Source organism: Notolepis coatsorum, assembly GCF_963971535.1.
Source record: "Notolepis coatsorum genome assembly, chromosome: 3".
NCBI classification, from domain to species: domain Eukaryota; kingdom Metazoa; phylum Chordata; class Actinopteri; order Aulopiformes; family Paralepididae; genus Notolepis; species Notolepis coatsorum.
The window spans coordinates 155617749-155645096 of NC_140167.1; the positions used below are offsets into that span (position 1 = coordinate 155617749).

The 27348-nt window shown below is 43.6% G+C and overlaps 1 protein-coding gene across 1 annotated transcript in view; it reads right to left on the reverse strand.

The window, feature by feature from the left end:
* The window catches only part of abca12 (ATP-binding cassette, sub-family A (ABC1), member 12), a gene marked incomplete at its 5' end in the record, with an annotated part of 176822 nt that overhangs the window by 94359 nt on the left and 55115 nt on the right, over positions 1 to 27348 (reverse strand). The window contains 10 exons of the mRNA XM_084311411.1: positions 2461 to 2697; positions 4399 to 4556; positions 8968 to 9164; positions 9619 to 9837; positions 10605 to 10788; positions 11391 to 11558; positions 13465 to 13599; positions 14123 to 14192; positions 22113 to 22442; positions 25332 to 25446. Of these exons, the coding sequence (XP_084167537.1) occupies positions 2461 to 2697; positions 4399 to 4556; positions 8968 to 9164; positions 9619 to 9837; positions 10605 to 10788; positions 11391 to 11558; positions 13465 to 13599; positions 14123 to 14192; positions 22113 to 22442; positions 25332 to 25446 (1813 nt within the window). The remainder of the gene's footprint in view (positions 1 to 2460; positions 2698 to 4398; positions 4557 to 8967; positions 9165 to 9618; positions 9838 to 10604; positions 10789 to 11390; positions 11559 to 13464; positions 13600 to 14122; positions 14193 to 22112; positions 22443 to 25331; positions 25447 to 27348) is intronic.

Here is a 27348-nt window from a genome sequence, read left to right on the forward strand (position 1 = left end):
GGGGGTCTGCTGATGGAGACTCAGTGTTCAGGGTAACAGAGCATGAGGTGAGACGGATCTTTAAAAAAGTGAATATCAGGAAGGCAGCAGGACCGGACGGCATCCCTGGCCGCGTCCTAAAAGTCTGTGCCGACCAACTGGCCCCGGTATTCACTGACATCTTCAACCTGTCCTTGGAACAGGCTGTCATCCCCACCTGTCTGAAGAAGTCCACCATCATCCCTGTACCCAAAAAATCTACGCCCGCTTGCCTCAACGACTACCGCCCTGTAGCCCTCACCTCCATAGCCATGAAGTGCTTTGAGAAGCTAGTGAAGGGCTACATCTGTTCCTCCCTCCCCATCAACCTGGACCCCCTGCAATTTGCATATCGCCCCAACAGGTCCACGGAGGACGCCATAGCCCATGTGCTGCACACAGCAGCATCACACCTGGACAAGAGGCAGGGGAACTATGTGAGAATGCTGTTCATCGACTACAGCTCAGCATTCAATACCATAGTCCCCTCCAAACTCATAGCCAAGCTAAGGGACCCGGGCTTGAACTATGACCTCTGCCAGTGGGTCTTGGACTTCCTGACGGGCAGACCCCAGGTGGTAAGAGCAGGCAACTGCACCTCCTCATCCATCACGCTCAACATAGGGGCCCCCCAGGGCTGTGTTCTGAGCCCCCTCCTCTACTCCCTGTACACACATGACTGCGTGGCACAGCGGAACAACAACACAATCATCAAATTTGCTGATGACACAGTAGTGGTGGGCCTGATCTCTGCCAACGACGAGAGGGCCTACCTGGAAGAGGTAGAGAATCTGGCACAGTGGTGTCAGGAGAACTGCCTCTCCCTGAACGTCAGCAAAACAAAAGAGATGATTGTGGACTTCAGGAGGTCGGGGGTCAAGGACTACAGCCCCCTCAGCATCGACGGGGCACCGGTTGAGAGAGTGAACAGTTTCAAGTACCTCGGAGCCCACATATCCGAGGACTTGACATGGACCACACACATTGACAGTGTTGTGAAGAAGGCACGACAACGCCTCTACTTCCTCAGGCGCCTAAGGAAGTTCCAAGTCAGTCAGAAGATCCTTAGGAACTTCTACTCATGTACAATAGAGAGCATCCTGACTGGCAACATCACCTCCTGGTTTGGGAATAGCACTGCACAAGACCGTAGCAGACTACAAAGAGTGACACGTTCAGCCGAACGCACAATTGGAGGGGGGCTTCCCACCCTCCAGAACATTTACAACAAGCGGTGCAGGGGGAAGGCTAAGAGAATTATTAAGGACTCGAGCCACCCGAACAACTGCCTCTTTGAACTGCTGCGGTCAGGCAAGCGATACCGGAGTCTTAAGGCGAGCACAGAAAGACTCAGAAGAAGCTTCTATCCCCAGGCCATCAGGCTGCTAAACGAACAATAAACACTATGCAACAACCATCAAATGCACACAGCACACACACCCACACGCACACACTCACTTAAACAAACAACACACTGCAGCACCCACTCTCCACACTTTAGATCACACAAACACACTTTATATTTATTGATAAAGGATTTGCACTACAACTCGTACACCTACTGTAAATTGTACCTAAATTGCACCCCATCCCATGTCTGCCTTGCACTATATAGTATTGTATATTAGTACACTGCATAGTATTGTATATTATATGGTAACTCAGTTACGTCTATTCTGCATCGAACATTGTACATATGTCTATACTGAACACTGTGACCTCATTTTTTTTACTTCTAATTTTATTTTATTTCATACTTATCTTGTCTTGCACAGTCTCTGGAGCGTAACAGTAAGAAGCATTTTGTATAAAAGTATTCTGTACTTCTGTATGACAACTATTAAAGAAACTTGAAACTTGAACTTCTGGACAAATTCCCAATCAGGTCTCAAGGCAACTTAATCATCCCTCTCCTTAATTGGCTGATATCAATCCTCATCTCCTGAGCCTTGCATCCGTTATGTGTGTGTGGTGGTGCCTGGCTCCAGTGTATGGCAGCTGTGGCCCTAGCTCTATTGAGATTTGTATGCATTACACAAAGCTCTATAACAAACCGCCGCGGATTCTGAGGGTGAAGGACACTCCCGAAAGAAAGGGTAATTTTATACTTGTGTTTCCTGATTGATTATACTTTTGTCGAGACTCTTTGAGCTTTCTGTTTATCCCTTCGAAAACAAAATGCAAACTTGCAATAATTAGTTTGGACAAGTTTTGACTTAACCCTCAGAATCTGTGGCGGTTCGTTACAGAGCTTTGCATATGTAATGCATACAAAGCTTGTCAATACAGCTACTGTGGCCCATGATTTACCCTACTGTAAGTTGGATGCTACATATTGGTGGTGGAGGAAGCAAGTTACCATCTACACTGTACAGTACTTTATGTCCTAGTACTAGAAAGGTGCTATATACCATCACATTCACATTCATGCGTGTGACATACCTCTTCTAGGGTGGTGTCAGAGATACCGTAGCAGTCCAGCTGCAGAGAGTCCAGGTTGGCGTCCAGGGCGGTGAGGAGGGAGCGATAGGAGGAGGCATTGGTGGAGCTGTAGCGGGGCAGGGAGTAGACTTGGTCCCCCACCTGGCCCTCCTTCAGCCGGGCCTCGGGCACATGAGCCTGGATGAAGACCTTCAGCTCAGCAGAGTCTAACTTCACCTCTGAGTCGGGGCTCTGGAGCTGAGCGATGAGAGAGAGGGGGACAAGACAACATTGTGTTTTGCTTCGGTAAAGCTTAACTTAAAGGGTCTGTTGTGACGGGGCTACCCTTTGGTCTCTATCTGGATTACAGATTTTGCCCATAAAGATAAAGTAGGCAACATTTCACTGCTAGGTGAACGCAGCCTGGAGCAAAAACCGTGTCCCTGAAAATCGAATACTATGCCAAACACGTCACCACACAAAACATGTTTGGACCAATTCCTGATAGATTACGAAGTAATCCCATTTACAACTGTGAGCACAGGTCCACATTGGAATGTTGGCCATTGCAGTGCAAGATGACCAAGGCACAAAGTCTGACCAATGGAAACACATGTGTGAGATGTGAATGACGCAGGCTTCCAGGAAAGATCTTCAAACTTTTTTTTTTTTTATAAAAAGGTAACTGGATATTGTCGCTGAAATGGCAAATGAACATTATTAGTTATGATTAATTTCTAGATAGAATTTGAATCCCTGCATTTTAAAGTATACAGCTAAAAGGGACTATAATGTTCCTGATAGTAAATGAACCTTTACAAGCTCTTACAGCAGGCTTATAACATTGTATGTGTCTTCGTGACGGGGACTAATAACTGCCGCAACATAACAATACTAATGAAATACATGTGGGGGTATTTTTTTTTAAATGTATTATTTATTTATCTATCTTTGTTCTCTAAAGAAAGACTACACCAAACATGTCTCTCACAATGAAAGAGAAAGGCAGCGCCTATGACAATTTATTTTGGTTGGCAGACAGTAAAAAAACACTTTGATGAGACAGTTATTTTCAACATAAAAGGGAGATTGTGTCTTTGCTATTCTCGCAACTCGGAAGATTGGCATTTTGTCCTCCCTCGACACACCGGCTTCAATGGGTGGGGCCCTGCAGAAATGCTAGAGCTCATTTGCAGACAGATAGACACTTTGATGAAAACCGCTCTCAGGCAACAGAACCTTTGGGTAAAGGCGTAATCAGGTTGATGGAGTGGCTATGTGCCTCCGAGCAGGGATGTAAAACCGTTATTTGAATTGGATTACCACACGTAATGTGCACACTGAAAATCTAACTTCGGAGTATACATGTTACAACTAAAGTTTGTTAACAGCTTTGAAATTTATGCAGGCCACCATGTTGACGTCTGGTTTTATTGCTTCTTTGTACTACTTGTGTTGATACTGCTGCCAGGCCGAGAAGCCAGGAAACTCCTCTGTACTGTACAAAGGGATACAAGATAAATAAATACAAAATAAATGTGAAACTTGAAACTGCATCTCAAACTGAAATCTTGCCTACTTTGAATCCCCGACTTGGGTGGCTGCACCGTTAAACCTATTCCTGGACGTGTGTGGAAACTTCCTTTCATGGCCTTTTGTTAACACCGCCATTCCCCCTGAAATCTCATTCCTTCACCCCCCACCTGGTCATCCCTTCCCCGCCCCCTTTTCATCCCAGATAGTTTATAAGGTGACCCCACAGAGATAGGGGGGTGCTTGGGGGGGGGTGAAATCTCCTGGCCAGAGAATGTCAAGTCCTCTACCGAACTCCTCACCTCAATTGTATTCGATTCACCATGTTTTAACAATACATTTTGTAACAACCAAGATGATTTGATCACGCTGCATAATTAACCTCTCAGCGACCCACCTTTGAGCTGACTGCGGCCCGTGCCTTACCTTCTTGGTGAGGGTGAGGTTGTAGCCCTGGCCCAGTTTGTCTTTGAGGTGGAAGGGTGAGCCGCAGCACTTCAGACCCCCCCTCTCCAGCAGAGCGATGCGGTCGCTGAGGACCTCGGCCTCGTCCAGGTGGTGGGTGGACATGATGATGGTTCGGTCTGAACACAGGACACAGGAGATATAGGCACATGTATTGTGTACACACACACACACACACACACACACACACACACACACACACACACACACACACACACACACACACACACACACACACACACACACACACACACACACACACACACACACACACAGTATGTACAGCAGCGAAGACACACACACACACACACACACATACACACACAAACACACACACAACATGCATACGGTACATAAGCAAGTGTGGACAGACAGAGAGAGAGAGAGATAGAGAGAGAGAGAGAGAGAGAGAGAGAGAGAGAGAGAGAGAGAGAGAGAGAGAGAGACAGAGAGAGACAGAGAGACAAAGAGAGAGAGAGAGAGAGAGAGAGAGAGACATAGACAGAGAGAGAGACAGAGATTTGATGTTTACCCTTTTTTAGCCCTAAGATCGAATGCTACAGAGACATGTGTTATAGAAAATGAAACAGCAAGTTATGATGTTTCAGGAGATATACGTATTATATTCGACTTCATCCAAAATTGCAATAGGAGGTGAATGAAAACATCATGTAGGCATCAGGCGGGAAGCTCGCCACAAACTGCACACACAGCTTCACTAGACCTTGAGAATCTCCATTATTTGGTTAATGTTGGATGGATTTGTGTCCCCGGAAAGCAAGGTTATGCTCTGCAAGGACTCTGCCAATGAACATCATTGAGTGTATGAACGTGCACAAACATATTATGAAAAGAAATATAATATTATGCATGCACATGATCGCACCCAAACAAAAACACATAACTTACAAAGACCAGAAAGACGTACTAAGACGACACCACACAGAAATGTGCAAAGAAAATGGATGCCATTCGCACACCCACAAAAGAGGAAACAACTGAGAGAGAGAGAGAGAGAGAGAGAGAGAGAGAGAGAGAGAGAGAGAGAGAGAGAGAGAGAGAGAGAGAGAGATGCAGGGAGATACGCAGAAAGTTTCATTTTGCAACTTGATTCCCTCAGCACCTAAACCCTCTTCTGAGACACAGTCAATTAAATGGCTCGATTTTCCACAGCCACAACTCTGACTCTGCAGCCGCTGTGGGGGCTTTTCTACCAACACTGTTCCACAGCTACAGTGTGAGCAGTTACCTGGAGAGAGGGAGAATAAAGACCTGTCCATTTCACTTTAATTACATGCTGAATTGGAAAGTCAGAGCCGCAATGAGGGGGAAAGCCCTACAGACTCAGTCCTGGGGCTCAGAATTATTCTGCTTCTCTCTCTCTCTCTCTCTCTCTCTCTCTCTCTCTCTCTCTCTCTCTCTCTCTCTCTCTCTCTCTCTCTCTCAGGGAAATAAGAAAGAGAGGCAACTTCTTGAGTGCAAAGCAATATGTTGATTTGTTTTTATAATTTTATGTTATTATCCTATTAGAAGGACACTGATATTTGAATGTCGTGGCGTGCGTGCGTGAGTGTGTGCGCATGCAGGTGTTCAAATGTGATATGTTTATTTCCAAAATGAGATGTCACCATTTGCATTTGCAAAGTGTAACTTGTCTAAATTGACAAAATTACTGCTGCTATGAAGGTTGAGCTCACTGTGGATTCTTTTTAAGTGATTAGCAATCTTAAATGTCCCATATTATGGGAAATGGGAAATGGCCTTTGCCTAGAGTGGACCTGTTATTTAATTAAGTTATTAGTGGACTTGTTATTTAATTTTATGAAATCTGCTGCCAGCAGCAGGAGAACTAACAGCAGCAGAACTGCAGAACTTGAGAACTATTAGAAATGTCTGACTCTGCATGGACTAAGGTATATTATAACCAATAGGGTATACAGACCCTAATCTGTATACTGTTTACTTTTATTCATAGTTTATATTCAGAATACATTTGTATTGCCTATATTTATTGTCTTTCTATTACCCTGACCATACCTGTACCTCCCCTCCCCCAACCCCCATGCTGCTATGACGCCTACATTTCCCCAAAGGGATAAAAAAAAGGGAAGATCTTATTTGATCTTATCTTAAATGTTATTTAATTACGTGCTGGGAAATCATATAATTGGTACACCTTGCCGAATATCCAGAGCTCAATCCATATCCCATGATGCCACACCTGGGCTTGAGTGAGAACAATGATTATCTTTAAACTAACATTGTATAACAAAATCCACATTTGCAGCCAGTTGAACCACGTACCCTTAACACTCTCAGGTCTTAACACTCTCAGGTCCTAACACTTATGTCTTAACACTCTCATGTCTTAACACTCTCATGTCTTAACACTCTCCGGTCTTAACACTCTCATGTCTTATGTCTTAACACTCTCAGGTCTTAACACTCTCATGTCTTAACACTCTCAGGTCTTAACACTCTCAGGTCCTAACACTCTCATGTCTTAACACTCTCAGGTCTTAACACTCTCATGTCTTACACTCTCAGGTCTTAACACTCTCAGGTCCTAACACTCTCAGGTCCTAACACGCTCAGGGAACAAATTGCACACATACGTTCTCCTACTGTGGGGAGTGGGGTGGGAGGACTTAAAGGGTCACTTGTATCCAAAAACTCTCAGTTTTGCACACAGTGATGTAATTGTGGACATTGAATCCTTGTGTTGTGTTAACTACAGCTCAATTAAATGATAAGAAAGTAGTCCCTATAGGACAAGGTATTGATATTCTTTCATCGATATCATTCCATGGAGCTGTAATTAACACAAGGATCCAATGTCCCCCGATGACATCACTGGTGGCCATATTCAAACTAATTTACTCTCAATACCTGTCAAACTAAATGAATGTGTGCAAATCTGTTTAGAGTTTTTGGATGTGTGTGAGATTATGTCCAAAATAAATCTGCGTGATTTTTTTGTTGAAGTGCCCATGCATGAGGCCATAGTCGTTGCTCGTATTAAGTTAATACGGAAGGATGGACAACGAGACAATTATCGCACACATAAGAGTTTGATTGCAGTGGGCTCCTATAATTGCAGTCACTCAATGTCCTCTGCCAGTGGGTCTTGGACTTCCTGACGGGCAGACCCCAGGTGGTGAGAGCAGGCAACTGCACCTCCTCATCCATCACCCTCAACATAGGGGCCCCCCAGGGCTGTGTTCTGAGTCCCCTCCTCTACTCCCTGTACACACACGACTGTGTGGCTCAGCGGAGTAGCAACACAATCATCAAATTTGCTGACGACACAGTGGTGGTGGGCCTGATCTCTGCCAACGACGAGAGGGCCTACCTGGAAGAGGTCAAGGTCCTGGCGGGATGGTGCCAGGAAAACAGCCTCTCCCTGAACGTCAGCAAAACAAAGGAGATGATTGTGGACTTCAGGAGGTCGGGGGTCAAGGACTACAGCCCCCTCAGCATCGACGGGGCACCGGTTGAGAGAGTCAACAGCTTTAAGTACCTCGGAGCCTACATATCCGAGGACTTGACATGGACCACACACATTGACAGTGTTGTGAAGAAGGCACGACAACGCCTCTACTTCCTCAGGCGCCTAAGGAAGTTCCAAGTCAGTCAGAAGATCCTTAAGAACTTCTACTCATGTACAATAGAGAGCATCCTGACTGGCAACATCACCTCCTGGTTTGGGAATAGCACTGCACAAGACCGAAGCAGACTACAAAGAGTGACACGTTCAGCCGAACGCACAATTGGAGGGGGGCTCCCCACCCTCCAGAACATTTACAACAAGCGGTGCAGGGGCAAGGCTAAGAGAATCATTAAAGACTCCAGTCACCCGAACAACTGCCTCTTTGAACTGCTGCGGTCAGGCAAGCGATACCGGAGTCTCAAGGCGAGCACAGAAAGACTCAGAAGAAGCTTCTATCCCCAGGCCATCAGGCTGCTCAACGAACAATGAACACTACACAACAACAACCATCAAACGCACATAGCACACACATCCACACGCACACACTCACTTTAAACAAACACACTGTAGCACCCACTCCACACACTTCATAGCACACACTCACTTTAAACAAACACACTGTATCACCCACTCCCCACACTTTATATTTATTGATGAAGGATTGCACTACAACTCGTACACCTTACTGTAAATTGTACCTAAATTGTACCTCATCCCATTTCTGCTTTGCACTATATAGTATTGTACATTAGTACACTGCATAGTATTGTATATTATGGTAACTCAGTTACGTCTATTCTGCATCGAACATTGTACATATGTCTATACTGAACACTGTGACCTCATTTTCTACTTCTAATTTACATGCTATACTATGTTATTTGATACTATCTTGTCTAGCACAGTCTCTGGAGCGTAACAGTAAGAAGCATTTTGTATGAAAGTATTCTGTACTTCTGTATGACAACTATTAAAGAAACTTGAACTTGAAACTTGAAACTCAATGATACGCTGATTGCAGCAGCCCTAGTGGGACTCGCCTCTCTTGTGCTGGATGACGATGTCCCAGATGCTTCTCCTGGAGCAGGGGTCCACTCCCGTGGTCGGCTCGTCCAGCACCACCAGGCGAGAGCCCCCGATGAAGGCGATGGAGATGGACAGCTTCCTCTTCATGCCCCCCGACAGGGTGCCGACTCGCTTGTGCCTGTGGTCGTACATGCCAGTCTCCTTCAAGGTCCTGGGGAGGGGGGGGAATATTACCACTATTTTATCCTTTCATCACATGTTATGAAAGACTATGGTGATGTAATTTATAGGCACGCTGCGGCCTCAACCCTTAAATCATTGGACTCTGTCTATCACTCTGCCCTCAGATTCATCACTAACGATAGATACGACACTCATCACCGTGTCCTTTATGAGAAGGTTGGTTGGTCCTCGATCCAACAGTCCTTAAAGCTTGAGATTTTCCCCTCTGTTGCAGAGTTTAAAACCTTGATCTCCAACGTGTTGTACATGGTTTAATTGATGTTATCCTTACTTGTCTTATTGTTATGAATTTATATTCTGTGTGATTTTATTATAATTTTTTTGCTTAACCCTGTATGTGCACTCGATGTGACTGAAAATGAGGGAAACCTCAGTTGTCTCGAGTTTAAATAAAGGCTTGAAATGAAATATTGGACACTCACTTGCGGACATGCTCATGCAGTTCCCTGCGTGACCAGTGGGGAGCCTTGATCTGGCCGTAGAGCAGCAGGTGTTCCTTGGTGGTCATGTGGTCAAAGTGGACGTCGTACTGCATGCACACCCCCAGGTCTTTCCGGATGTCGTTTATGTTGGCCTGCATTTCTCTGCCGTACACCTCGATGGAGCCAGAGGACGGAGCGAACAGCCCGGTCAGAAGGGACCTGGACACAGTGCCTCAGTGTTGGTTAAAAGGGCTCATGTCTGTAACTGTTCATAGATTTGCTTTCAAAGCAAAGCATCTTGTAGAGTTGCAATGTCACTGACTCAGTCACTATTTCACTCGCTCATGGTTAGCTACACTGCCCCTAGTGGCGACTCACAAGCATGCCACTTTGTGTAAGACTATTGCCTTGTCCCCACTAGCCAGGGCTTAGCCACACTGTGGCCTGTCTTGCACAGTGAGCGTCTCTGTCTTATCTTTAGAACGTGGCCAAACCTGGCTGAACCCCAGCTGAGACCGACACCTTTCACAACATGGCCCATGCTGGCTGTGGGAGTAAGGACGTTTGGGGATCATTGTGACGGGAAGAGAGAGGCCACATTATGTCCCCCTCCCTGCATACATACACACCACTACTGTACTTGTTATCCGGGCGGCGAATTAACTTTTAATTAACTTGATTGATTACACTACGTTTATCAGCCACTTTGTACCACAGTTATTGGTGTGAATTTTGAGAGGTTCCCTAGCAAGTTTACAAGAGAGATTATAATAAACACAATGGAGATGCAAACCCAACCATACCATACCAAATGTGGCCATAAATGTTCTGGTTGATATTTGACAAGACCTCTACCAGGATATGAATGTGACCTATGAATACTGTGTGCAAGCAAATGCCATTTTGCATATTATCTATTTATCGATCCATCAATTCAATATTACAGTACTACAACTACTGCTAGCAATAGAAGCGTTGTGCCCTACATGGTGGTGGTCTTGCCGGCTCCATTGTGGCCCAGTAGTGAGGTGACATGGCCCTCGTAGAAGGTCACGTTGAGATTCTGGATGGCTGCTCGCTCGCCGTATGTCTTGGTGAGACCATGCAGGGCCACGCCCACTGGCAGCCCGGAGAACTCCTCGTCCTCCTGGGAGGAGAAGGTGTTCCCACCTGAGAGAGAGAGTGAGAGAGTGAGAGAGTGAGAGAGAGAGAGAGAGAGAGAGAGAGAGAGAGAGAGAGAGAGACAGACAGACAGACAGACAGACAGACAGACAGACAGACAGACAGACAGACAGACAGACAGACAGACAGACAGACAGACAGACAGACAGACAGACAGACAGACAGACAGACAGACAATCAGTTGACAACCAAAGATCAGTCAGACTCAAACAAGTGACAGTGAGACAGACAGACAGACAAACTGTCAGGTAGAGAGACTTTAGAAAGTTAGAGAGTTAGAAAAACAAACAGACTGACATCAGTCAGACACACAGTCAGTTACTGTATATAGACAGACAGAGGCAGGCCGACAGTCAGTGAGTCCCTCCGATCATATAATCCAGTCAGACAGATATACAATACATATAAACAATCAAGGGTCAATTAGACAGTAGCAACAAACACGAAAGTGGTTGCGAGAAAGCTGTCAAAACATTGTCAGAAACGAGTAAATGACACGGGAGGGAATAACTTGTGTTTCGCGGCTCAAACACGGGACTACAGGGGAGGCAGCGAGGCCGTTTCATCCTCCGTCGGAACCCCTCCTGTACCTTTTCCTTTATCCGTGTCAGTGTGGAAGACGGGCTGATTCTTCTGCATGATGTTGGTGAACAGGAGGCCTCTGCTGCCACTTGGCTCTTTCCTGCAGCAGCAGCACAGATCGGTCCAGAAGGATGGCATGAGCGGGAAGTACCACGGCACCGGAATACCATATTTTCCTGGCGAGGGGGAAAAGGAAAGGATTCCATTTCAACCATGACCCGATTTCTTTCTCTCTTGGCATCGTAAATGATCGGTTCAAACCAAAATCTTGTCAATTGGACGGCGACTAAGCTACTGTACTGTGTTTGGCTGCGTGCTTGAGTTGGCTGCACCACTCCCGGCTGCAAGTCAACCATGCAACAGACAAATGATGTTCTTTCAGAGTACAAAAAAGACAACTTTTGAGGACATTTGACTGTTCCTGCTTCCATTCGTTGGTAGCCTACTGCAAACCACAATGTAGATCACGACCTTGTAGCAAGTAGTAATGATTTGTTTCAGTGAGAGCAAAGCAAATGTACTTGTGAATATTAATATCAAGGTTTCCTTTTAACATTATGTTAATATGTGATTACTGAATACACATGTTATGCAGATAATGTACATACTGTATATATATATATATATATTTTTTTTTTACTAGCAGTAGCTGTAGAAGTAATATAGATTTGTATCTGTCAATATGTGAATAGACAATCTGGAAATCTGGTTTTATGTTCTTGAATATCTTCTTGAATATCACTTTCATCCTGGGGTTGGGTGGGATCTAATGCAGTGAATGAAAGTATACAGTATGGTTGCCAATAACATGTATGTAAAGTATAACAACAACAGTTGCTTGCTTAGTTGCCATTGTAGAATGCAGGTCCTCTTGTCACTTGTCAAGAGCCAATCGCACAGTCGTTCAGTATTGATATTACTAAATGAGATGTCATGTTCTACAGTAGGACGTACTACTATAATACCTAATAAAACAAGTCATTAGAATAATAGAAGCCTACTTTGCTGGAACGATTAATTTCGCACGTATACAGTATGTGTGTGTGTGTGTGTGTGTGTGTGTGTGTGTGTGTGTGTGTGTGTGTGTGTGTGTGTGTGTGTGTGTGTGTGTGTGTGTGCTCGTGCGCTGAGGCTGCCTCACTAAGCCGTTTCTCCACATATTTATTTAGTTCTAGCAATAGGACTATAAACCAACAATAAATAATATCATAGAGAAGAAGACAGTATATGGCATATTAGTACAGAATATTCCACTATATAGTAGCTATATCCACGGCGATCGTTTGAGTTCTTATTTATTTAATTTGCAATGTGTGTGTGTAATGCTCACGATGCCTCATTGAATCAGGACTATAAATGCAAGATGTAATTGTTAATGATACAAATAATTGTCATATTTATTATCATTATAATTATTTAATTCCACAGATGTCTGTAGTATCGGCAATCCCCAATGACTTGTCCCAGAGAAAGCTGTTGAAAACAGGGCGCACACCGATCTGGCGTTTTCGAGTTCGTAAATCCTACATAAATCCTACAACGAATTTACAATACGAAGCCGTTCGAGAATGCAGAATAAGTACGTAAATTGAGTTACAAAGGAATTCCATGGTCACTTTTACGTATGTCCGTTCGAGAATGAGGACCAATGTGTTCATAAAACCCCTAAAACTACTATAGACGGTTTCAAAGTGACAATAAACAATAACCTCATAAAAGGACCCATGTTTATTTCCTGCTGCAATGTTTGTAAATAGTTGACAGGAAATACATGTGGGTCCAAACTGTTCCCTAGCAACATAACTCCAGTGAAACAGTCTATTGCTTCATATGGAATCTATTGAATAGCGTTGTCTCTATTTTGATTGCTCTTTAATGTTTATCTTGATTCTTCTTTTGAACAATGGACAAGTGCTGCAATAACATGGATGTAAAGTACCGATATAACACAAATAGTTTCCAAAAAGAAAAAAACGACTATTGTTTTATATTGAATCCTCTGAATATCTTTATCTTCAAGTTCTTCTTATCCTCAACAGCCCTGACACTTCTCTACTAGTGTGTTTGTTGACACCGTGTTACCTGGGAACACCAGGCGGATGTAGGCCCCGATGATGAAGTAGAGGATGGAATCGATGAGCATCAGCCAGCAGAGCCAAGCGAACGAGGCCGTGTCTCCAGCCATGGGAGAGATGTATGCGTTGCTCCACTGAATCCCTAAAGGTGGACAGGGAACAAAAGGATTTAGTCAGATTTGTCTCCTGGTGGGCAGAGAAGTGCTGCTTCCTAGATGGTGGTGTGTCTAGGTTGGCAGAGAGAGGCTGCTTGCTAGATGGTGGTATGTCTAGGTTGGAATTATAGGTGGTGCTTGCTAGATGGTGGTGTGTCTAGGTTGGCATTAGAGATGCTGATTGCTAGATGGTGGTATGTCTAGGTGGGCAGAGAAATGCTGCTTGCTAGATGGTGGTGTGTCTAGGTGGGCAGAAAGATCCTGCTTGCTAGATGGTGGTGTGTCTAGGTAGGCAGAGAGAGGCTGCTTGCTAGATGGTGGTGTGTCTAGGTGGGCAGAGAGATGCTGCTTGCTAGATGGTGGTATGTCTAGGTTGGCATTAGAGGTGCTGCTTGCTAGATGGTGGTGTGTCTAGGTTGGCATTAGAGGTGCTGCTTGCTAGATGGTGGTATGTCTAGGTGGGCAGAGAAATGCTGCTTGCTAGATGGTGGTGTCTCGGCGTGTGCGTACCTTCTCCTTGGGACTCGTAGCGAGCCATGTATTGACTGGCGTAGCAGAAACAGGTGGGGGCGAACAGACTCTGCGAGAAAGAGGAGAGGCACCAGTCAGTCGTGACGCTCGACAAAAGGAACGTCAACAACAAAGTTGTTCTTCCCTTCACTGATTTTCTGTGGCTTCTCTCATCTTTGGAGCTGAATATTTCCAAGGTATTGCTCAATATAGCATTCCTCACTCAGTTGACAGATCTGCTGCGTGGAAGAGTTGACTTGACACTCTTCTTAATCCTGTTTTCGTCTTTCCAAAGCCTGAACATACACAGCTTGCGGTGTACAGAAAGATTTTACAATGTCTTCCTTGATAACATTTTGAATGTAAATATAGCGTTAGTTCCTAGAAGCCATTTTTTAGACTGACATCCCCTTTAATTTTGACACCTTATACCTAGGAAACATCTCCTTCGAAAAATGGGATTTCAATGATAATAAATTGATCAAGATGCTTTTGATAGCAAGCAAGAAAGCTATCACGAGAAGATGGTTAAAACCAGAGACACCCACAATAGAAGATTGGATAGATGAAATTCATGATATATACATAATGGAAAATATGTCATTTTCAATTAGAATCCAACTGGAAAAATTCTACCAGATTTGGACGAAATGGACAGAATATGTCAAACATGAAAGGTCAGACTTTAGTTGAAAGGATAAAAGAATAGGAGGAGAAATGTACTTTTGTACACGAAAACCTAAGAACTATATACTTACCAATGTGAAACAGGAGAGAATCTCCCCTCAGTACAGACGCTAGCATGCCCACTTTATTTTATTTGGCTTCATTTATTTAATTTTATTAAATTGTATTTAGTTTTCCTTCCCAGCCCTTCCCAGAGACAGTCGCATTTCTCTCCTCTCCCCAGGCTCCTCAAGGCCGTTCCTACCGCCGCCTCTACTGCTCCATGGAGCCCGACACTGCTATGCTCTGCTTCGTGCCGGTGGCCGGACTATACTCAAATCAACTCTAAATGGATCTAATCAGTGGATTGCATATTTTCTTCAAGAAGCAGAATAAGGCTAACCCTCTCTGCCTATTGGGACATCATAATCGGGCTAACAACTTGAAGACGTGGTCATTTTTGGATTATCGAAGCTTTCGGACTGCAATAAGAAGATTTTGGATCTGTTTACCGCGCACAGGACCTACCAAAATGAACTGATTAAGACACTTGGACACTTGGACTAATAATGCATTCAGTCATTTGGACGGAGTTGTTAAAACTCACTCCACTCAAATCAATAGAGTTATATTTCACTCTATTCAAATCAAATTTAAAGTGACGTGGCTGGGATAAATGTGCCAGCCAGTCAGCCAAAACAAATTCCTGGACCAAGGTCGAACCAGAGAGCTGTGGAGTCGAAGGCCCTCTGGGAGATAAGAGTGGCGAGCGGCTTCCCCCACCCCCAATCCCTACCCAATCCCCCCTCCCGCGTGTACGCCCGGCGCCACTCCCACGTGATGGTGACGGCAGCCGACTAGTACGCATGCTGGAGGGGGGGGCCTAAGACTGTTTCATCACCAAAGTCCTATCCCCCAGTCAATGCCCCCTCCCTCTGGACAATCTTTTCCGCCCTCCCTCCCGCCACCTGGCGCGACAACACTTTGTTTCAGACACTTTGTTGTTGTTGCAGCCGACTATCGCAGGCATTCTGTAGATGACATGTGTCAACAAATGTACATGTCTGTGTGAATTTATGTTGTGCCGTTGTTACTGTAAAAATTTAATGATTGTGATATGTTGTTATTAATGAGACGATGAGCTGTATGTGTGTGTCACTGGAATTTCCCCAAGGGGATTAATAAAGGAATATCTTATCTTATCTTATTGCATTCTATGTGTTTTATTATTTAATTGTATTTTTACTTTCTCATTCCTCTTCTTCCCAACAAAAAAAAATAAAAAATAAAAAAAACTTGGGACAAAGGAAAATAACCAAAGAACACTCTATATTCCAAACGAGGAGTTTTATGAACATTCTCATTCTTCATAAAAAAAAATGAAATGAAAGGGGAAAAAATTACATTCAAATTGTTGTACAAATTTCAATGTTGAAAAATGAGTGTAAAAAAACGATGTTGTTTCAGTGGCCATTGCCCCCTGGACATTTTTTTATAAATCAAATAAATATATAGCGTTAGTTGGTAACACTTTACAAGGGAATTACTCCAGTGTGTTAACATGTCAAAGGTGAATTTGTCAAATCCATGGTCGGGCTACACTACTCCCTATTGGAGTCGTGTCCTATAGGGTTCTTTATTCAGCACTCTTGTGAAGAGGAACCGGCATTCAGAAAAACAGAGAAAGAGTGAAGTAGAGGTCATTGGGTCTCATTCCCGAACGGATTTACGACCAAAAATTTCCTCGTAGGCAGATTTCTGCCCATTTAAGACATACAGGTATTAGGGCTGGTAGCGCGATTCCCCACATTTTCCTGAGATCAGATTTGAGCATGGCTGAGAGCAGATTTAAGAGTGCTGAGGAGCACACTTATGATTGATTGACTAATTGAAAATTGTATTAACTTGACAGACTGTGTTCTCATAGTGATTCCTTCATGCCAACGCTACAGGCTTCCTTGGAATTAATGACTTAAAGGGGAACTATCTTATAAATGGCCTTTTTCAGTGTTTAGCATTGTTTCCTAGCTATGTGGACTTATATTAATATGATCTATGTCTCTAATTCTCATATTGGCACATTCTTCCAATTCTCCGCTCACAATATTCACCCTCACTGAACTGAGTCATCTGAAAATGTGCTGATTTGTGATGTCAGAGAGACTCAGCTGCATGATAACTCGTGCGGGTGCTGAGACTCGTACCCACTCCACACAGTCAGCTCAAAACGGCTTAAGATCTTGAGGTAGAAAAATGCTGTTTTTGAGGACTTGATTAGAAATACAAAACAATGAATTAAAACATTTTTTAAATTACAGAGGTGTTCCATAAACTCACAGGAATTGTGTAAAAGTGCCCAAACAGTGAAAGAAATAGTAAAATAGTTCCCCTTTAATCATAATTAAAATAAATATGACAATATTTGTACGATAAGAAATTACGCGGATGTCGGAAAAATAAATAATATGGATTAATCTGATCACAGGGCAGCTGGATTAACCTTATCTGAACCAGCTATTTTGGACAAATGTATAATTACTCAGATATTCAAACACAATTATGCAATTATTGTGAAATTATTGAAAATAATAATTATTGAATGCCTTCTGTGGAATTTGTATTTCTTATTTGTTACATATCTGTTTTATTGATTAATTATACATTTGAAAGAATGCAGGTTATAGCCAACATGATTGGTACAATGGGACAGACATTTGTTTGATATAGCTATAACTTGCATTCCTTTAAATGTATCATTAATCAATAAAACAGATATTGAAATACCGTAATTCCTCTAATAGTGACCGGTATTCAATTACAAACCGGGTCTCTATTAATGGCGGGGTGCGCTCTTGAGCTAAGCAATTATAAGCCGACCTCCTAATACAAGCCGGGTTACTAATATACAGAGCTGCATACTGAGCTGCTAAGGTAAAGTTACTTGATTTCACTTTGAAAACGTTGAAATGACCAGTGACCACCTGTAATTGCACTGTTTACTATTTCATACAGTTCTTGGTTTCAATAAATGAACGGTGGCAGACTGTGGTTGTACTGGGCAGCTCCCAGGTGTGAATGGAACTGTGTGAATGTGAAGCAGGGCGTTCCTGAAAAAGAGCATCCGTGCTCAGAGAACCTACCCTGGGTAAAATAAATAAAGGTTAACTGACACAAAATGTTGATTTATTCATTATGATCATTAGAAATATAGGCCTCTCTCTTATACATGCCTCCTCCTAATAAAAGCCTGGTACCCGCTACAGTTTAAGCAAATACAAGCCCGGGTCACTATTAGAGGAATTACGGTACACTATGTAGCCTAGTACACCAACACTGCAAATGACAGTGGATACATAAATAAATAAGAACTAAAGCTAATCGTGTAGGAATAGACTGCATTAATATTCCATAAGTCTTGTGTGCGCCAGTATGGCCTACGTGTCTAATGAATGAACAGTATGCTTATATTATTCTAGTTACTTGTTTCATTAGGATTTAGTATATACTATATATATATGCTCTGCCCTACGTACAGTAAGTACAGTACTGTACACATATTAAGGCCGCCAGAGTCGGGTGTATGAGCGGACTGCATGGTGGACTATAACAATAACAAATCATCAATACACCCACAGCACACACATCCACACGCACACACTCACTTTAAATAAACAACACACTGTAGCACCCACTTTACCACTTTAGACACTAACACACTTTATATTTATATTTATTGGTAAGGAAATTTGCACATCAATCTCATTCCTTATTGCACCTCATTGCACCTCACCACCACAAGGTGGCACCACAAGCTAAGCTATACCTCACCATTTCTACACTGTACTGTACCTGCACTGTATATACTGTACATACTGTATATAGGTATATTGAACATTTGTGTTGTTTACACTTGTTTACGTACTTGACTTTCTATTTTATACTTATATTATACTTATTTTATACTATCTTGTTATTATCTAGCACACTCTCAGGAGCAAAACAGAAAGAAGCATTTCATGCAAAGTATTCTGTATTTCTGTATGACAACTAATAAAGAAACTTGAAACTTGAACTTGGACTGTAGTAGTCTACGGGGCGGGCAGCGCAGTGTCTTTGCTGCTCTCCTAATGAAACAAGTCATTGGAATAATATAAGCCTATACTGCGTTCATTCATTACACGCGTAGGCTATACAGTACTGCACACGTGTGTTTGTGCGTGTGTGTGTGCGGCCGCTGCGGCAGGTGCACCACGAGCTGTACTATATATGATGACAATACATTAATCTAATCTCATTTTGATCGCTCGCAAAGCGCTTCCGCATATCGCCCACCATTTTTTTTTCTGTGATTTTTCTCCCCATCCCAATTTACCGTGCCAATTCTCCCTCCCCTGTCCTGATCGTTGCTCACATATGCCCCCCACTGGCCGGTTGTAGGGAGGATAGAAGCCTTGCATCACATGTCCCCTCCGATACATGTGGAGGCAGCCTGTCACATCTTTTCACCTGCCAGTGTGGACTCTCATTTGGCGAGGAGTAACGTGTAGGAAGCTCACACTGCCCCGGCCATTTTCCTGACTTTGCTGTGCAGGCGCCCCAACCGACCTGTAGGAGTCGCTGTTCACAACTACCAGACTACCACCCTTCGACTTCCCACCCGCTAACTCTGCCAATTGAGTTAGTATGACGGCCGGCCCAAGCCGGAGGCAACGCCGACAGCCGGATTCGAACCCGGTGTCTCTTGCGTTGGTGACGAGCGCAATGTCCGCTGCACCACCCAGCCGCTCTAACTTGACTTTTTGCAATTTCATCTGCACACTTCCCTATTGGCTGCCTTATAAGGAGCTTCGGACAGGGACGCGCGTCAGACTGGTGCCATTCCTCATCGCGGCATCTCAACTCAGACATCTTCCCCGCGCGTTGCCGGACTCACAGTGAACTTGTCGTAGATTCTGTCTCAGTCGTTCCAAGATAAGTCTTCCAAGAGAACTCTTTGGAAAATATTCGGGAATGAGACCCATTGTCTCCAAATTGTGTAGTGTCATCCAGACACGTGTGGAAGCTGTTCTGTTTGAAGCGTACGTGAAGTCCAAGGCTCAACAGGGGAGGTCTTAGGTGCTAAATCCCCTCCCTTTAATGAAATATTGAATGTTCACAGACAGGCCAGTAGGTCTGTTTATGTGCCACACAACCCCCCCCCCCCCCCCCCGACCTGCCATGAGACTGCTGATATTAATACAAGCATGAGACTACCTAATCTTAGCTCCGTGTGGGAGTTAGGACTCTGTCTGTTTGGGGATCATTGTGACGGGAAGAGAGAGGCCACGTTATGTCTCCCTCCCTGCATACACACCACTACTGTACTTGGGGCGGCGAATTAACTTTTAATTAACTTGATTGATTACACTACGTTTATCAGCCACTTTGACTATTTCCCCAGACAAATTGAATTCATAATAGAAAATAAATCTTTCAAATCATACCTGCCTAATTGGATGGTGGAGGAGGAGTGGAAAAGGGGCAACCCCCCCCCGCTTATCACATACAGGTATGCAGGGATAATTCCATCCCTTCCCCTCAGCCTCAGTATCAGCCTCGGGGGAGATTATATTATTTCCCATTCTCAACAATGCAACTGGAAATTGCCTTCCTACATATTATCTTGTCACACACACACACACACACACACACACACACACACACACACACACACACACACACACACACACACACACACACACACACACACACACACACACACACACACACACACACACACACACACACACACACACACACACACACACACACACACACACACACACACACACACACACACACACACAGAGCTGCCGCGATAACCGCATTACCGCGGTATCGCTGTTGCATCACGCTCACCGCAGAGTTAGGCTGAATACCGCGTCACCGCTGTTTTTTATCATAATAATAAAGTTGGCTTGCGGCTTGCGGCTCTGCAGATATACCCTACTCGGTTCCAAGCGACCCTATTGGTCCAGCCTGGCTCTGCGGCTCTGCAGATACCCCCTACTCGACGCGTCACACTTTGTAGCCTCTGAACGAAAACAGAACGCCGCGCCGCCATCTTTACTGCCTCGCTAAGGATGCATTTCATTCAGGATTTGTTTGCGACAGAACCAAGTGCAATAAACTAAAAAAAATGGATTCACTGTGTATTCTGCCTTATTTATTGATGAAACAAAACCGACATCAACCCAATTTACCACCGAGCGGAGAGTTTAGTGTCACAACAAGATCGCTGATGTGTTAAGTTTGTTGTTGTTATTACTACAGTCAGCCGATATACACGAGAGAGGTAACGTTAAACCCGGGTTTGCTTGGTAGAATACACAATGAGAGGTAACGTTAGCGTTGGCAGAATAGACGCAACGAGAGTCTGGTTAATGTTGTTATTGATTGATTGATTGAAACTGTGTTAAACTCTGGCTTGCTGCAAGCCCTCGGACATCTATGCCCACGGAGCTTTCAGTGTACACAAGCGAGCGGCGGCGGCCCCGCCTGCATCCCCATTCCCCACACGGAGACAAACGGAGTAGTAGTACCTGGCTGCAGTGGAAAAGGAACAAAGTACCAGGTGCCTAAAGCGGGTCGAGTCGAGTAGGTACTATGCAGTGGAAAAGCGCCATTAGACTAGAGGCAGGCTATAAGAGTAGACTACCAAAAAAAATTAAAATGCATTCAAACTTTTTTTTTTTTTGTGCGCACTGTGCGGTAATTACCGCGGCGGTAGGAAATATTTCGCAAATTCGTGCGGTAAGGAAAATATCAATACCGCGGCAGCTCTACACACACACACACACACACACACACACACACACACACACACACACACACACACACACACACACACACACACACACACACACACACACACACACACACAGTGAAATCAATGGTGCTTTCCTTGATCATAGTAGGACATTGCTGTATGTTGTCTGTCTGACCATCTGTCCATCCATCCATCCATCCATCTATCTATCTATCTATCTATCTATCTATCTATCTATCTATCTATCTATCTATCTATCTATCTATCTATCTATCTATCTATCTATCTATCTATCTATCTATCTATCTATCTATCTATCTATCTATCTTCCCACAGTATCTGTCTGTCTGTCTGTCTGTCTGTCTGTCTGTCTGTCTGTCTGTCTGTCTGTCTGTCTGTCTGTCTGTCTGTCTGTCTGTCTGTCTGTCTGTCTGTCTGTCTGTCTGTCTGTCTGTCTGTCTGTATATCCGTCAGCAAAGTATCAGCAAAGCATGTCATGGGGAGCTGAGGACTCACCAGGGCGGACTTCTGGGCGAAGGTGAGCGAGGACTCCAGGGCGATCACCACGATGAAGGGGAAGAAGCAGAGCACGTAGATCAGGCTGCCGCTGAGGCCGGCGATATAGGTCTTGTCGAAGAAGCTGCTGACCAGGAAACTGATGGCCACGATGCTCAGGCCATAGTCACAGAAGTAGAGGAAGAGCAGGAAGCCGTCGCTGTTGGGCAGGACAAGGCCGAACTTCAGCACCATGGTGAGGATGACGATGGTGATCACCAGGTAAGCGGCACACTCCAGGAACCAGGCGCAGAAGTGGCTGAGCGGGTTGACGCCCATCATCTTCATGTACTGTGGAGGGTGAATGAATGAATGAATGAATGAATGAATGAATGAATGAATGAATGAATGAATGAATGAATGAATGAAAACTTTATTTAACAGATTGCAGAATGGGTACAATACAGTACGGCTCAATACACACAATTGTTAAGGGGATGCAGACCAGAGAAAGACGTTTGTCTTGTTTACATCAGGGTCCCCCATTTCAAGGGTGACAGGGGAGACAGCTGCCTTCACAATCTGGTCTAAAAGTGGGAGTGGCCCTTGAGCGTACATGTGTTGTGTGTATCCAACCGTCCTTTGGCTCTCAACGCTAAAGGCAAAGACTAAATTATCAGCATTGAGACCTGGAAGACATGTTCGGTTTATTCAGTGCAAATGGTTGAGTGACGCAATGGATCTACACGTGTTGTGGTGGTGGTGATCGCCTGTTTTAACATATTCAGTTCAACTTGACTGCCTGAAACGAAGAACGATATAACTCTGTTTGATGTTTTCAGAGGAACAATGTTTTCCAACTTTATTATCTAAAGATGGTAAGTTAGAGTGTTGTGTTCATTCATAGTTAAAGACAGTAGAGGTTGAATACTTAATTATCTAAAGATGGTAAGTTAAGAGTGTTGTGTTCATTCATAGACAGTAGAGGTTGAATACTTAATTATCTAAATATGGTAAGTTAAGAGTGTTGTGTTCATTCATAGTTAAAGACAGTAGAGGTTGAATACTTAATTATCTAAAGATGGTAAGTTAAGAGTGTTGTGTTACAGTTTTTCTCAATTGCTTTGGTGCATTTCTCTGATCAGAATTAAAGTTCTCATAACTGTTCAACCTCCACAACATTTTGTCATTTGTGCACATCATAGTAGCAGTTTCTCATTCCTCCGAACAAATTGCAAATGCTTTTGGACATGCATCAATTGCTTTCATACAATTCTCTGCTGTTTTATAACATTATCATTTGCTTATGTCATGTCAGTCAAAATGAACTATACTTATGACTGCTGAATAGTCATTCCCTATTAAACTAATAGTCCTCATTTCATTGATTGAGTCATTACATACAAAAATGTTGAACTAGTTGTCAAAATCTATCAATCACGGCCTCACAATGGCTGAGGCTGGTCAAAGGGTGCAGCCAAATGTTGAGAGAACCACTGTAAATTAAATTACTGTATTCAAACATTTTGTCGGGAGAGCAGGTGTGTATACTGGACAGTAATTCAGCACTAAACAATCTGCACTGCACTACTGCCATTGTGTCATACATGAAGCTTGCAGTGGGACAAGAACTTGTCACTTTTTACATTTAGACAGCTTTACTGCAGCACAGATTTACTGTATTGTAGTGTACAGTAAATATTTGCCATATTTACAGTATGGTACTGTACTGCATTATTTTACAAGTGGGAAGCACTGTTATTGTACACTACAGTAATATGGGTTACTGTAAAGCAGTATATCTCATGTTTGCTGTACATTACTGTAATTTTACTCTGCACCACATAGGATTGCAAGACAACCTCGCAGAGGTGGAAGAGGGCCCCTTTTTACTCCGCAACAAGAGGAGGCCATTTGTGATTGCAAACAATGCCATAAGGTTGACAGAGATACAAAGCGCTGTTATAGAGGATGACAATATCTTTGGGAGTACAATGTGCCATTTGACCGGAACAGCGACAGAGTGAAGGAGATCCAGCACAAGTAAAACATTTCTGTGGGGAGCTCCAGTAGCTCACCGCATATCTCGGCGCTATTGCGGCGTCGGGGACAACCGTGCGCGTCACGGATCTGGGGTACACGAGTTCGACTCCCCCCGATCTATATCCTATTCAACCTGTTTCTGTCGGTCATGCTTGACCAGAAAAAGCGATAAACGCTAAAAGAACCAGCTGACTGGTCAAAGTAAAAAAAAAAAAAAACATTTCTGTGTTCTATGCATACTCTAATGTTCAGTGCTGTAAACTGGTTACTTTGTGTAGTGCCATGCAGTACACTTACATGACAGTTCATACTGTACAATATGTTGTCCAAAATGCATTATGTTACACAGGAAAAGTTTATAGTTTTTCTCTCTCTCTCTCTTCTGGGATAAAGCGTGTACCAGGGAACCGCTGCACACATTCATATACGTTGATGAGGCGGGTTTCAATCTGGCAAAAGGTAGAAGGCGTGGAAGAAATCACATTGGACAGAGAGCAACCATTGATGTCCCAGACCAACAAGGAGGGAATATTACATGTGTACAGTGTGTACAGTAATGTGTAACTGTAGATTTCAAATGGCTGTGCAAATAGTGTATAGTGCTGTCTTGAGCATTTTCAGGTAGTGTCACCAAGATCTGACTTTTTTGCATTGGAAAACACTTACAGAGTGATCTGTCATAATGAAAACATGACAAAGCCATTTGACTATCTTGTTCATAAACAATGTCAGGACTTTTCATTTTGATGACACTGACACTTTCATTGACATGAATACTTGCTTTTGAAGAAGGAACTATCCATTTTGAGCAAGTGACACGCTTTTGCAGGTTATCAACTAGATTTTGCAGTTTGTACTAATTGTTTTGAGAAATGCACTAACTGTTGTGCAAATGTAAATAGTGATGTGAGAAATGCACCAAAGCGACTGAGAAAAAGTGTTGTGTTCATTCATAGTTAAAGACAGTAGAGGTTGACTACTTTCTGGTGATATATCACATTCACACTCCAAGTGATTTGTATTGATTTTACAACTGCAAATAAATGGGCTGTCCAACACATGCCAAAACAGACTTATATGATTTTTCAGTGCAAGGGTTCAATTATCACTGACTGAATCAGCCCTGTGACATTCTTGAACCTACTCACACCTACATGTATGTCAATATATTTGCTTCACCGACAGACACAACCATACCTCGTGCAGCCTCAGCTCCCTCTCGTGGACCAGCTTCTTGACAAAGTCGGCCACGAACAGCACCCAGGCCATCATTAGCATGATCGGGAAGACCAAGGAGACGGCCTCCAGGTACCTAGAGAGACCAGACACGACACCTGTCAATCACGCTGTCAACCCGGCGAACACTCACATCCGATCAGTGTCGACGACAATAACAAGCTGAGAAACAATATATGACTGGTGAGAAAAAAGAGAGCGAGAAGGGGCGAGCGAGATACAGGGAGAGCAGTGTGTGTGTGTGTGTGTGTCCCAACCTTAATCCTATCTGAACCCCGGCGATAACATACATGGAAACTTTGTATGCTCAGCGCTTATTGTAACACATAAGAGTCCTATTTCAAACAGATCGTATCGGTTGCGCTGCAGGGTAATAAATCAAGGCGCCAGAGCCACGAGGACATATGGACATGGACAGGCCGGACAGACCGATGACATGAGATATCAGTGTTGCTTTTAAGAAGAGCTCCGGGACGAGGGCAAACATTAGCCATTATGATCAAGCATGATTTATTTGAAGCAAACCGCTGTGTAGGCTACTGTGGGAGGTTTCATGCTGAACCGCCATTGGGTTTTTTATTGTTTATTAAAAAGGATCCCCATTAGCTGATGCCAATGGCACCAGTTAGTCTTCCTGGGGTCCGAAGTTCCACATACCAATACACATACAAATATACATACACATGCACACACACACACACACACACACGCACACACACACACGCACGCGCACATATATACATGTCTACACATACACGCACATACATATGCACGTATACATACAAAATGGGATTTTATTGTATTTTATTTTTTTTATAATTTTTTAAACAAACACAAACAAACATGACAATATAAAATTAGATATACAAGCATTCATTAACAGTGCACATCCAATGAAATCACCATTTAAATAAATGTCTTATACAAGATATACACCTAATACCTGCTATCTAATACCCTACACACATATGCTCTCGCTCGCTCCCCCCCCCCGGGCCCCCCCCCCCGGGCCCCCCCTTGGATAATCCATCCATTATCATTCGCTCCTAACCAGACACTACAATTATATGCTAGCTTTTATTCTCTCCACCACTTCTAACCACATTGTAATTTTGGATTCACTGAGACCCAAAATTCTTGCTGTAGATATTTCTAGATAAATCACATCGAGGTATGTAAGAATCCAGACCTTCCGGCAAATTTTTTCCGGTTGAAACCATCGTGATGCTATCAGCTTTTTAGCCGCTGTGATACCAGATAAAACCAATGGGTCTCATTCCCGAAAATTTTCCAAAGATATATTCTGGAAGACTTATCTTGGAACCACTGAGACATAATCTATGACAAGTTCACTCTGAGTCCTGAACGGATATGTCTTAAGTGGCTGAAACGGTCGCAGAAATGATATGATCTGATATCTGCTTGGAGAATGGCATTCTGTCGTAAACTCCAAAGCGTGTTCCCGTTCAGCTCATTTGCATACAAAACACCGCCTCCATAGTTCCTTATAAGGCAACTGGTGACGCAGCTGTGTGAAATGGAATGGCGGAAGTGCTTTGCGAGCCGCGTGATTACGAAACCTAGCGTCAGTCAGTGCCAATCAGAGAGCGTCTCCGAGAAATGCGGCTAGGTTTCGTAATCACACTTGCGCCCATCAAAACTAGATTAGATTAATGTATTGGCATCATATACAGCTCGCGGTACACACCTGCCGCAGCGCGCGCGCACACACAGACACACACACGCGCGCGCGCGCAGTACTGTATATGAATGAATGAATGACATAATATATATAGCCTACGGCGGGCGTAATGAATGAACGCAGTATGGTTTATTATTCCATAAGCCTATAGGCTACTGTTCATTCGTAGGCGCACACAAGACTTGTTATGGAATATTAATGCAGTCTATTTCCACCGATTAGCTTTAGTTCTTATTTATTTATCCACTGTCATTTCAGTGTTGGCCTATATAGTTT